This window comes from Alosa alosa, chromosome 13 (assembly GCF_017589495.1).
Source record: "Alosa alosa isolate M-15738 ecotype Scorff River chromosome 13, AALO_Geno_1.1, whole genome shotgun sequence".
Taxonomy (NCBI): Eukaryota; Metazoa; Chordata; class Actinopteri; order Clupeiformes; family Clupeidae; genus Alosa; species Alosa alosa.
Window position 1 is genome coordinate 16729037 of NC_063201.1, and position 14176 is coordinate 16743212.

The following is a 14176-nucleotide window of genomic DNA, read 5'->3' on the forward strand; positions in this document are numbered from 1 at the left end:
CATTTCTTGCCTTGTTTGGCTGTATTGTTTGGATCATTGTGTGGTTTAATGGTCCAATGCCACATATTGGGGCAGGTTTCTTGGCAGGCTGCCTGATCTTTTCCTCCAAAAATCTTAATGTAGCCCCTTGTTTTAGTGTTACCATTTACTTTGAGAAGATTGCCACGAGATCAAGGCATTTGAGGGATTGGGAGGTTAGAGAACACAAAGCCCACTCCTGTTAGTTTTACAAAAGTTCTTCTCTTGCTTTGTCTGTCTGCTTTGTCTCTTAATGGAGTCTACACTTGAGTCTCTGTGCATGTCGTCGAATTGTCTTCGTTCGGACTGGACATAACCATCACTCCGCCCCTGCTACATTTTCTGCACAATGCTTTTAGGCTTTTTTCACAATCTGTGGTATTGTCACGAAGCAAACTCTCTCTCCTCTCTTTTCTCCTCTCTGCTCTCCTCTCTTTTTTTCTCGTCTCCACTCAGGCCTAATTGCCGAGGTAGATTGTTGTTCAAATTTAGCAGCACTAATATGGTCTGTTAATTACGCCGGGCGGCATGCGTCTGTGGGATGCAGGCCGTGGGATGCGTGGCAAATCTCCATATCAATGAGGTGCTTGAGAGAAGGAGAGAGAGAGGGGGATCGGAAAAAAGACAGAGGCACAAGGAGAGAAAAGAAGGAGAGAAAGAGAGAGAGAGAGAAAGAGAGAGAGGATAGGTATGGAGGCGAGGCCCTGTTGTTCAATCAGCCCTGAGCACTGAGGGGCGGGCAGTCTGATAAGGAGGGATGTTTATGCATCCACACACACCCTCTCTGACACACACACACACACACACACACACACACACACACACACACACACACACACACACACACACACACACTCAGATGCCCACACACACCAACACACACACACACACACACACACACACACACACACACACACACACACACACACACACACACACACACACACACACACACTCCAGATGCCCCACACACCCACACACACACACACACACACACACACACACACACACACACACTCTCAGATGCCCACACACACTCAGATGCCCACACACATGCACTCAGAGACTCTTGCAGACGCACACACATGTACACCATGCACTCACACTCAAACACTCTGACACCCACACACTAACACCAACACACTCTTTTGCATGCACACACACACACACACACACACACACACACACACACACACACACACACACACACACACACACACTTATGTATATTTCGACCTCCACATATGGTCCCCTGTCTTCATAGTAGTAAGGGCATGTTGTTCTCTTGCTCTCCCCCACCAACCCAGCTGGGTTCCTCAGCACTCGCCCCTAACTGATCAGCTAAGCCTCCCAGACACCATTGAGGTGTAATGAGATAATTCCTAATAATTGATAATTCTGCACCGCCTCAGTCTTCCCCCACATTGTATGGCCGTTACTGCCCTCTGAGCCGAAACATTAGGAGGAGGGAGGAGGAGGAGGAGGAGGAGGAGGTGGATTTGGGGGAATCAGCCTTGTGAAGACTTAAGGGCTGCTCTGGCTGCTGCTTAAGATCTTAGATGAGCAGCTAGTTGTTGTGCTCGTATTCCTAAGTGACTTATTGGTTCTTATTCTTTTCTCTTCTCTCTCTCTCTGTCTCTCCCTCTGTCTTAGTGTGTGTGTGTGTGTGTGTGTGTGTGTGTGTGTGTGTGTGTGTGTGTGTGTGTGTGTGTGTGTGTGTTGCTCAGAATTTCAGGGAAAAAATCTCTCATATAATTCCATTTAATAGACAAAGCCAGTGCATTGCTCAATACATTCATTACAAACACAAGTTGACATTTGTTGATGCATACCAGGCCACAGTCCATATGAATATGTCATGTGTTTATGCTTCATAGTGTAAACGCACAGTATTTAGGAACATACAGCTTTTGGGAGCCTGTTTTGTGGTCAGTTCTTAGAATCACAGCTGTGTTTCAGAAGACCAGAGGGACTTTGGTCCCAGGCTCCTGTTCACCAACAGTGACAGTAGAGGAGACCAGTGACAGAGGTGGATGATTTAAACAGGGGGATCTCTGGGTTCTCACCTCATGTAAATGCATCTCAGATCTTCTGGCCCCAACATCTAAAGAATAAGAGTGCAGTCTAGTCGAGTCTACGATTCTATTCTACTATTGTCACAGATGACAGTGGAGGATAGAACATTTCTAATTTTAAACCTGATGGGTTTATTTGTATACTTTTCTTTTGTAGTCGTTGAAGAGTTTAATGTTCCTGTTGCTTCATTGTCTTTATCTCCCATAGTTCATTATTCTTTGGGCTCTGAATCATTCTCTCAGGTTCTCTTGAATGCATCTCTGGTTGACTTCTATAAGCTCATAATTCAGATGTGAGTTTTCAGTTCCAGCTCTGCCTTCTGCTTGTCTACACACTCTCTCCCCTTGTGTCTTTTTGTGTCTCTGAAATTAATTTTTTAGGTTCTTAGTTTGGATTTATACCGGCATCTGGTGCAACTCCCGACAGCAATCATCTCCTCATTTGGTTCACTGTGTGGCGTATTGAGTTGTGCCACGCTGTGCTTTGTCTCGCGCTACCTTCAAGATGAATGGCACGCAAATATACCCACATTATATTCCCCCGATGAAAGGCCAGCTTTGTAAAGACTTCAAAATAGTTGTCACCGAGGGTCACAGAGGCAGTCAATTAAGTTTTAATTTGCACAGTATTTCACTGTTCACTTTTAACGGTCGACTGGAGTCAATAGGAAAACAACATGATGCACCCCCCCCTCCGCACACACATACACACACACACACACACACACACACACACACACACACACACACACACACACACACACACACACACACACATATATACACTCTCATCCTCCCACACACAAGTATACACTCATGTTCCTGATAATAAAACTTGATCAACAAAGCGCTTCAGAACAATTACAGTGCACTTTCTCCACACCACAGCCCCATCTCCATAAGTACAGTATTTGGTCCCTGGAGTGGCGTAGCTGCAGCAACTGCCTGCTCAAATCTGTTCTGTGCATTGGGAGCCTTCACCACAGCAATTCATCCTTAGAACTCTAAATACAAATTAGGCTTGTTAAACAGTATAATGCATTCATTAGCAACACTGAGCTGCCTTGTTGTTCGCTGAGTGTTCTATTCATCTCCCCTTTCTTTCTTCCCTTCCATTCTCTCTCTTTCTCTCTCTATCTCACTCCCTCCCTCTCTCCCTGCCTTTCTCTCTCCCTCTCTGTCATTCTTTTTTTCCTCCTTGTCTCTGTTCCGCCATCCATCCATCTCTCTCTCCGTCTCCCTAATTAAAAATTTAAATATCAGTCAGCTCATTGTGGAATTATCTCAAAGAATGATAATTAGCAAATTTCCAAATGCAGTAATTGCAACCTTGAGGAAGTAATTAGGAGGCCTTGTTCTGGCGCACGGATGCCAGATAATGGGGATATCATTCTCATCAAGCCCGGCCGTGAACACTGCCCCTAACAAATTTATGGAGGGCCGGGAGGTCGAGGGAGGAGCCGCGAGGGTGTGTGTGTGTGTGTGTGTGTATGCGTGTGTTTTTGTGCGTGCGTGTGTGTGTGTGTGTGTGTGTGTGCACGTATGCGTGCCTGCATGTATGTGTGTGTGTGTGTGTGTGTGTGTATGTGTGTGTATGTGTGTGTGTGTGCATGTGTTGTGTGTGTGTGTGTGTGTGTGTGTGTGTGTGTGTATGTGTGAGTGGAGGGGAGCAGTAATCAGGTAAGGTTCGGGGGTCGGGCAAGTTTGTATTTCTCCACAGATAATCAAAATTAATTATTCAAATGAACCCATGCTCCATTATGAATATTTCAAAGAGCATGAGTCTCTCACAAAAGTGATGAGTAGTGGTGATGATGGGGGCGATGGGGGGGGTGATGGTGGGGGTGATGGTGGGGGTGATGGGGTGATGGGGGTGATGGTGGGGGTGATGGTGGGGGGTGATGGTGGGGGCGATGGGGGTGATGGGGGAGGAGAAGTTTGGAAAGCCGCGGAGGGAGAGAGGGAAGCTAGGGAGGCCGCGTCCCTGAGAGAGGAGCGGAGGGACTGGGAGGGGGAGCGGCCTCCTCCACTCAGACGGAATCAGATGTCTGAGAGCTTTTCGCTGTCGCAGCAGCCAGCTGGTATCCCCCACTTCCCCTTTCGCCTCCACCGGCGCAAGCCATGCAGAAGACGCGGAGGATGTCTTACACCGAGTGGCTGCCTAAATGTTTTTCCTCTCTGCGTCTCAGAGATTGTGCGTGAGTGAGTGTGTGTTTTAGCCTTGAGTAGTATGTGTTCTACTCTAACACTGGCAGACTAGATCCTCTTTATAGTATGCATTAAAGAGTTTTGCTGTACACACATTACAACAAGGGCCCAATCGTCTGAGGTTAAATTGTTTGTGTGTGCATTTGTTCATGTGTTTACATGTGACCAGGCAAAAAGTGTTCTGGGCTCTTCTAATCTGCCAGTGGCCTTCGCCTTGGATGATTAATGCACCGCACAGCAATGCAGTTTTTTGCAGGGTTTAAACGGCGCGCGGCGATCAGTCAGAAATCCCGCGGAAGGCGGGCGGCTCAGAGGGGGTGAGAGAGGTCAGGCTGAATATGGCGAGAGTCCTGGCTGAAAGGCTCAGTCATCGGAGCTTAGGCTGGAGGAGGCGCACGAGGAGGCGACGGGGGCTTTTAAGGCTGATGTTCTGATGTTCTGATGTTCGTTCAGTGGGGCCAAGGGGAAGTCAGTCGACCACTGCGCTCCGCTGCGAAACCGCAACCTTGACAGCTGAGCAGAGTACATCAGCCACGACCCAGTGACCTCCGACTGCTCCACAGCGCCCGAGCACTCTAGCTTTTTTCCCTTCTTGTTTCTTCCTGTACTGTATCTTCTTGCTTCTTGTGCTGTATGTTATATGTTTGTCTTTTTTTAATCCCTCCATCTCTCTCTTGGTCTGTCCATCTCTCTCTTGGTCTTTCTCACTTTCTGTCTATTCTGCTTGTGTGTGGATCTGTCTGCGGGTTGGTTATTCTCTGCTGTGTCTCTCGGCGTTCCCTTTTGTCTTTCCTTGTCCTCAAGTCTCTCCATACCTTTTTCGAACTCAGTCTGTCTTTGTCTATGATGTTTAGTCTCCCCCCCGTATCATCATCATATTTGACCAATCGTTTTTGGATCGTCCCAAAGATGGCCATGTAAGGTGTGGAAAGGCCATTAAAAGTAGTCTGTTTTCTCCTTGAAGTGGGAGACTGTGTTGTGTTGGCCCTTCCTTAGCCTCTTTCCTCTCTGTGTCACAGTGCTGCTGCCTTGTTTAAGCTGCTCGGTTAGTCAGTGAAGTTTGGGCGAAGGAGGGAAATAAATCGCCTGGACGTCGCACGATACTCCACGAGGAGATGGATAGCTAGGGCTTAGGCTTCCAAGAGAGAACACAGCTGTTGGCTACAGTGAGCCAACATGCTCACGAGTGTATGGCTCCTCTTTTGAGTTCAGCAGGCGGCTTGATGCTTATTCAGAGCTTCTTTTTTTGTAAAAAAAAGTTATAAGCCTTAGTCTCTCATTGAGTTAGTGAGTTAGTGCCTGGGGGCAAAATATCTCCAGGTGTTTCTCTTGTGCTTGAGCATCACACCACGAGCAGTAGGGGGACATGAAAAGGCGTGACTCAGCGTGCAAAATTCCATTGGAAAGAGCTGTCTGTAGTCAGGTGTGTGCAGCACCGATATCCTTCCCTGTGTAATTCACTCTACTGAGCACAAGTTAGAGAATGGAGTGTACATCTGTTGATCCAAAAATGAAACCATACTGTAATTCTTAATACCAGACAACTCTGTGTCAATGGACACCCATTTTATACTAAATGTATTTAGTTTGAATGTGTTTCCAGTCATGTGTACAGTTTTTTTGATGCAAAATATACATTTGATTTATATTTTCTTCATAGTTGAAATGTTTTGAAGGGCATTACAGTTTTATTGTCCCAAAAGTATGAATGTTAGATCTTCATAATCTATCCTGAAGCATTCAATCCAATTGATGGACGGCTCTCACACATACATTATACTTTCTCTTTCACACAGACATTTTTTGGTACAAAAGTATGCCATTTGGTCTGAAATACTCCACACATTAACAACTTTGAAGCGCACTCCAGTCCTGTATCCCAGCCTCAGTGATGTATTCTCCCTGGATTCCTGTGTGCCTCCCCCTCTCTCCAACTCTCTCAAGAAAGCCCCGTACTGGGAGAGAAAAAACGCTTTGATCAGGAGTGAGTGCAGACTATTCCTGCCAGGGAGGGACTCTATAAGTGTCAATATCAGTTCAATAGCCACTGAGATGGATCACAGGTGAAGTGTGTCTAATGTATTCATGGGTTGGAGTCAGCAGAGGCGTGACTGGCGTTTGTGCTGATTTAGGATGCCCTTTCACAAATAATGCTAATTATTCCTCTGCAAGATTTGGCTAAAGGTGCATTTTCTTACCCAGTCATTGCCGCTTTTTCATTAATGCCTCCTTGGAAAAGAAAACAAGTAGTCTACTCCCAGAACAATTAAGGCTCGTCCCAGTAGTTTAGTTTTCACTCAGTAAGGCCTACACCTTGCCAAGACTCCGCTGCACTCACATGACTTCACATACACATTCATTCATGTGCATCAGTACAGATTCATAAAAACACACACATATACAGACTGATTAAGTTCACCTAGAAACACACAAATGCATTATTGCTCTCAAAACCTACTGTACTCATATGCACCCACACACAACTCAGGGATGAGCAGATTACTTCACCAATACGTCCAGAATGGCATCGACATAAGGAAAAATGCAACTTCTGCAGGTCTTAATGGAGTGTTGTCCTATAAAGGCTGTGTTTCAAACCACCTACTGTACTTGCCCACTTCAAATATTTAGTTTAAGTGTATAGTGCAGATATTGGGACAATACTAACCATCAGAAAGTGGACACTATGGATGGAAGCACTCAGTGCACACTAGCAGTGTACTGACGGAAGTATGCGGTTTGAGACACAGCCTAAGTCTCTCTCTCTCTCCATTCCCTGGCCTTTCCTCCCTCTGTCCTTACAGACCATAAAGGCCACCTCCCCTCTTGGAGACCCCAGGGTGACCTACAACCTGGAGGAAGGCCAGGTTCCCGAGACCAACATGCCTGTGCGTTTCTACCTGAAGCCCAACCGTGGCGACGGCTCAGCGTCCATTCTGGTGGCGGAGCCGTTGGACTACGAGAGCACGCGCTTCTTCATCCTGCGTGTGCGTGCCCAGAACGTGGCGGCAGTGCCCCTGGCGTCTTTCGCCACCGTCTACGTCAACCTCACAGGTGAGATGCACAGCAGCTGAACTCCTTCCATATAAGATCTCCATCTTGTACCCCTTTCTCTGCTGCCTAGGTTATGCCTACATTTTTATTTGAAAGTACATTTTGGGGGACTTCATGCGGATACAACAGTTGAAGGGAACAAATAGAGAGAGAGATGAGGGTGCAGGGATGGATTACTGCAACAAATCAGGATGTAGGCTATGAATCTGATTGAATTTATTATTGGCCATCCCCAAAATGCACCAGAATACAGGAAATCACATCAAACAAATAAAAAAAAATTCTGGGGGAGGACCTCCAAACCCCCCCTCCCACATATACGACAATAAGTGGGGGGCCCTTAATACATCTGGGCCCAGGGGCCTGAAAGTTCATAATCCGCCCATGTGAGGGTGGGATTGGGAAATGGCCTCCAGTGGGAATAGCATGGGAATGTGGGATTCGCAGTGGGAATCACAGTGGGAATCGTGGACCTGTATGTGGTTGGGATGCTGCTCCTCGCACCTCATCCACCCCACCCCCACACTACCTCCATTATTCTCTTACCATCCCCTCTTCTTTCTCACATCTCTCTCTGAGGTCCTCTCTTCTCTTCTATTCTCTGTCCTCAGCAGAGTTCACCTCCACTCTTTTCCTTTCCTCTGGTTCCAGAGAGTGCCAGCTGCTCTCTGGAGGGTCTACCTCCCTCGTCTCAACTGTGATCTCTTCTCTTTCATCTCTCCTCCTGTCCCACTTTCTTCTTCTTCTTCTGTTCTGCTCTGCTCTCTTCTCCTCTCACCCCTTCCACTCCACACTTTGCTCTCCAACTCTCTTCTTTCATCTGGTCTGCACTTGTTTCTTTTGGCCATTGCACGTATCTCTCACATACTGAATCCTTTCCTCTCCTCTTCCTCCTCCTCCTCTTGAGCCCTCCTCACCTTCTCTGTCTTCTTAGCACCTCCATCCCCTCCCTTTCCCTCATCTTCCCTCTCCTCATCTCCTCTTTCCTCCTCTCCTCCCCTCTCCTCTCCATTCCTCCCCTCCTCTCCTCCCTCTCCTCCCTCCTCTCCTCTCGTTTCCTCCCTTCTCTCCCTAATCTCCCTAATCTCCTCTCCATTCCTCCTCTCCTCCTCATCTCTCTCCTCCCTCATCTCTTCATTTCCTCCCCTCCTCTCCTCCCTCTCCTCCCTCCCCTCCTCTCCTCTCCATTCCTCCCCTCCTCCTCCTCTCCATTCCTCCCCTCCTCTCCTCTCCTCTCCATTCCTCTCCTCCCCTCCCCTCTCCTCCCCTCCTCTCCTTTCCATTCCTCCCCTCCTTTCCTCTCTTTTAATCTTCTCCTCTGTCCCCCTTTCCCCCCTCTCTCCATCTCCTTGGGCTTTACCTTTGCTTCACTCACTCACTCAGAACCCTGGCAGGATCTCAGACTGTTGTTTTCTCCATGGTTGCTGTTGCTCTTGTTGTTTGCAAAAACATACACAAAAAGCACACAAACAAGCTTAAAAAGCTTGGACACTTCCAGCTCTGAGCTGCAGCAGGCTCACCTAATCCACCAGTCGGAGGTGGCGGCGATGGTGGTGGGTATTTGGTGTTTTGTGTTTGCGAGACCTGACAGCAGTCCAAGCCCTCCCACCCTTGTCTTTCTAGCTGGGTTAGAAATCAAGGCGGCGCTGACATGTCGGCTAGACTTTTCCCAGCATCTCTTTGTGTGTGTGTGTGTGTGTGGTTGGTGTCTTGTCAGACATGTGCGTGTGTGTGTGTGTGTGTGTGTGTGTGTGCGTGCATGCAAATGTGTGTGCGTGTGTTTGTGTTTTGATAGATGTATGTGTGTATGTGTGTGTGTGTGTGTGGTTGTTTTGTATGACAAGTGTGAGTCTTTGTGTGTTATGTGTGCATGGTGTTTTGTCTGACGGGTGTGTGGTTTGAGGTAAGGTGGAGTGGGGTGCGCGTGTGTGCGCATAGTGTTTTGTCGCACATGTGTGTGATGGGTAGGGTGGAGTGGTGTGTGTGTGTGTGCATGTGTGTGTGTGTGTGTGTGTGTGTGTGTGTACGAGAGCAACAAAGCGGGGGTGGTGAGAGCAGAGGCGAAACAGAGTGCTGCCGAGCAGGTTGGAGGAACGGTTCTCTCTCTCTCCACACGCATGCACACACACACACACACACACACACACACATACACAAACACTTGAGACGCAGCACCAGCATTAATTAAGGGGCGCGAGGAGATTGAAGCGTAATGAAAGGGAAGACAAAAGGCCCTGGGAAGCTCGTTACCGGCGCACTGTAATCAGCGGGCCGCTGGGAGCCGGCGGGCCACCTCCCCAAACGCACTCGCTCAACCCCCGGACCTAAGCAATCTCTCCATTTTTTCACCTCCTTCTTTCTCCTCTTCTTTCTCTTCTCTCGTCCGGTAGAAGCCCTCTTCATCGCGAATCCACACGCGCACTTGTTATTCATGATTCACTGCAGGGCGGTGTGCATCAGGGGAAGGGGCTTTTATTTTTTAAATGATGCCTCTTTTGATTTGTATCCTGATTTGAATTATGCTCAGTGCTTAATTGTGATCCATTGTTCTGGCCCTGAATTAGGCTGTTTTGTCTCCCACCACTCCCTCCCACTGTCTCCTCTCTGGTTTTCTTCTCTTCATCATGAAATCCCTCTTTACCTCTCCCATGCTCTTTTTTAATGATCTCTCTCTTTCTATTTCTCTCTCTCTCTGTCTCTCTCTGCTTCCCACCCCCTCAATATTGACATGTAACTCTTTTATTTCTCTCTCTTTCTCTCTCTATCCATCTCTCTGTCTCTCTCTCCACAGATGTGAATGATAACGTGCCTTTCTTCATGTCCTCCACGTATGAGGCCACGGTGCCAGAGGGGGCAGAGATTGGGACGTCTGTTGTCCAGGTGTCCGCCTCAGACCTGGACTCTGGACTGCACGGCCAGGTGAGACTCAAATCAACCCCCAGTGGAGCTCTGCTCAGGGATTCAGGTTAGATATGTATGTGCTAAATAAATATATACTAGTATACTATATATTACAATATACTAATAGAATTATGTTACCCAAAATCATCTTTGGTTCTAAAAACTCAAATGTATATTTTTTAAAGAGCTCTTGATTAATTAGTCTTAGACTTGATTTAACAAATAAAAGAAAGCAGTTGGAAGGTTTCTTGTGACAAGGTAGTATTTTCTTGCCCTTTTCGCCTTAGTGCTTGCTTTAGGGGGATGAAGGCTCAAGCTCAAGTTGAGCCCTGTAAAGCACCTTGAGACGTATCCTTATGTTATGGCTCTATTTAGAGAACACTGAATTGAGTTGAGCCCATGTGAGGCCAAACCCATTTGTCCATCCACCCCATCATTTTCTTCATTAAACACTGCAGGTGTTCCTATTGAAGATACTAAATGGCAGGGGATTAATTAGCGTTCCGATTTTGACGACTAACCGCATTCCATTATGACTAAGTATGTAGTGGAGGCTAAACGCAAGTAAACACAGTTTATCCACCTCTGAAATGTTGGAAATAGAGTTTAACCACCTCTCAAAGGTCAGTTTATTCACCAATTGCAACTTTTAACATTCAAAAATCACACTGTATTGTCCACATTCACAATATCAACACCCATCAACACTCTAGGAATCATTTAATACCACTGGTATTGTTATAAACATTGGACAATAACCTCCACCATCATCAAACATGTTCTGAATCCCTTTTTTAAAAATCCTATACCACATGGCCCAGTCAACCTTACCGTGATCACAGAATTCAGTGTACTCACCTCTTATTTTACCATTACACTGATTATGACACCCAAATGGAAGCTCAATAAATGTTTTTCGCTGTAAGTGTGGAAGGGTTATAAGTGGCCTGTTGTGTCTGCTCTTCTGCGCAGGTGAACTATGTCATCCTAAAGGACCAGAGCGGCGACTCTCAGTACTTCAGCATTAACTCCTACACGGGGGTGATCCACACACGTGCAACCTTTGACCGCGAGCAGAAGGGCTCCTACCTCATTGAGGTGCAGTCGCAGGATGGCTCCGAGTCAGCCCGGCCTGGGCAGCACGGACAGCCCAACACAGGTGTGTGAGCAAGACCAACGCACATACAAACACACACACACACACACACACACACACACACACACACACATACACACCTGTGTTTCTTTAATGGAAAGCCTGTTTATAATGCAGTTACCTAACCTAATCACCTATTGTAAGCTAAGTTTGATAAACAGTGGAAGAAACAGTAAGCCTCTCCATTGACAAATTCTGTCACCAACATTTGCATGCACGCACACACGCACGCACACACACACACACACACACACACACACACACACACACACACACACACAGACACTATTACACACTATCACACATATGGAGTCATTCAGAGTATTCAAATCCATTCCCCTTCTTCCCACCCCACCCCATCCCATCACACACACACACACACACGCATACACAAATATACACACACACACAAATATGCACAAAACACCTGCAGCAGCTCTGCTGATTATTATTTCCCTGCTAAGCGATGAGAGAGGATGAAGCCAGCTGGCGGGGTTGAACTTCATCCATTAAGACATGCCTGACTCACTCCAAATGCTGATATAATGACACTTCTGCTTCCGTGACAACGGCAACCTGCGCACACCAACGAGTCACGTCAAGAGGCAAGACGAGTGCTTCACCTTTTGTTGTCCTAGATTAGATAAAGAGACACAACTCCAGACACTTGAAATGATGGGCAACATGTCACTGGTACGCATGTGCACTGAGCAAATTACCTTCACAAATCCCCCCCCTCCCAGTGCTTGAAATGACTTTGTGTCTTTCTTTGCTCTTCCTGCACTAAGTGGCAACATTACTCTATGGGCTTCCCACATACGTTGATCACATGCTCAGATCCATTCAGACCTCTCACCATTAAAGGGACACCAGGCAACGTTTTCGTGTTAATTAATCCTCTTCGTAAGTCGGTATATGGTTAAATGACTCATTACAGGGCGAATGAAGACTCTCGCCCGCTCCTACTCCCTGTAAGAAGAATATCCCACTTGCAAGTTCGGTGTATCCTACCTGCCGACTGAAGCAGGATCAGTTTACATCCTGCATACAGCACAGAGGCAGGCTAACGAAATGCTAGCGATTGTTGCAAACGTGTGTATAATGGCAGAGCCAGCGAAGAAGCAGCGAAAACCCTTGACGAAAGATGCAAAGAAAAGGAAAAGAGCTTCAGACCGAGCGAGGGGGAGTTTCATAGAGAAACAGCATCAAGCTTGCCTGGTGTCCCTTTAACAGCAACTGTATGCAGTCCCTCTGGTGCCACTGTTCCACAGTCAGTGCCGCCAGTTCAATGCTGGTTTCCCACTGACATGTCAATCTCATATATAGTGTTTCATAAGGTGCTCTCTAATGACTAGAGTCCTACCCAACTCAACCCCTCTGGGCTGCATTGATGCTCGCTCCGTGCCTCTGGGTCGATGGGAACTGCCTGTGGAGAGGTCAATAAAATAAGGGTTGTGGTTTTGATGCACTGGTATTACCAGATGATTGTCAATTGTATAATTTTCTCATTTGTCCTTTAGCTTTTTTGGTGATAAACATAGTCTCCTCACAAAGGAAATTAACACTAATTGCTATTAGAACCAAGATGTGTTTTCAAATCAGTACGATAATTATTTGTGCTCTCTCTCCACATAAAACAGAATATCTGTCTTCAAGTCAACATCTCAGATTTATCTCGCTGCAGCACCATTCTTTTGGTTTGAGGACTGATTACTTTTTTATTAAAGCAAAGCCTGTGTACTCCGTCCTTTTTATCTTGTTTTGTGTCATTGTTGTTCCCCTCTGTGTGTCTGTAGACACGGCCTACGTGAGGATCTTTGTGACGGACGTGAACGACAACGCGCCGTCCTTCTCCCAGTCCGTGTACGAGATCAGCGTGGAGGAGGACAAGGAGGTGGGCTTCATCGTCATGACGGTCACCGCCAACGATGAAGACGAAGGTAAGAGCCCCTGAGAGAGACCGCAAGCCCAGTTGTCATGGGAACAGTGACTCTGGTCAGGAACACTATTCGTGTTGTTTGTGTGTGTGTCTCTGAGTGTGTGTGTGTGTGTGTGTGTGTGTGTGTGTTGTGCGTGTGTGCGTGCTTGTGCTTGTGTGTGTATGCAAATATGTCTGTGTGTCTGTCTGTGTACCTGTATGTAGGCGTGTGTGTGTGTGTGTGTGTGTGTGTGTGTGTGTGTGTGTGTGTGTGTGTGTGTGTGTGTGTGTCTGTCTGTCTGTCTGTCTGTCTGTCTCTGCGTGTTCTATGTCCCTGCGCTGCTGCAGCTGGTTGGGTGTTTCTCTCTGCCCCCTCCTGTCCTCCCCCTGACTCCCTCCTCTCATGGGAGCACAGCGGGCTCAGACCGAGATGCACCGTCCAGAGCTGCCACTGCTGCCGCTGCCGTAGAGAGAGGAGGACAAGCCAAACGTACAGCCAGTGTGTTAGTGTCAGCCATCTGGACTTGTTTTAATTAGTTTGGTGTGCTGGAGACACGAGACTGGAGGTAATGAGGGAGACAAGCTGCCGCAGCTCTGCGCGCACAGGCAGAGCCGCCGAACGGCACAGCAGGGTGTGTGTACCTCACCTGAAAGGTGCTTTTAGGGTCGCGGGTGACCGTGGGCCGGACGTGGGCCGGATCGGGCAGAGCACCGGCATGGGGATGGGATCCAGTATCAGCTGCTGTGTTGGTGGTCTGACTACCATAGGTTTTGTTGGGATTGTGTGTGTGTGTGTGTGTGTGTGTGTGTGTGTGTGTGTGTGTGTGCGTTTGTGTGTGCGTTTGT

At 47.4% G+C, this 14176-nt stretch overlaps 1 protein-coding gene across 1 annotated transcript in view; it reads left to right on the plus strand.

Annotated features, from left to right (window-relative positions):
• Window positions 1-14176, plus strand: part of si:dkey-22o22.2 (neural-cadherin) — a 135672-nt gene that overhangs the window by 93071 nt on the left and 28425 nt on the right. The window contains 4 exon segments of the mRNA XM_048260545.1: window positions 7106-7355; window positions 10147-10274; window positions 11229-11415; window positions 13209-13352. Of these exon segments, the coding sequence (XP_048116502.1) occupies window positions 7106-7355; window positions 10147-10274; window positions 11229-11415; window positions 13209-13352 (709 nt within the window).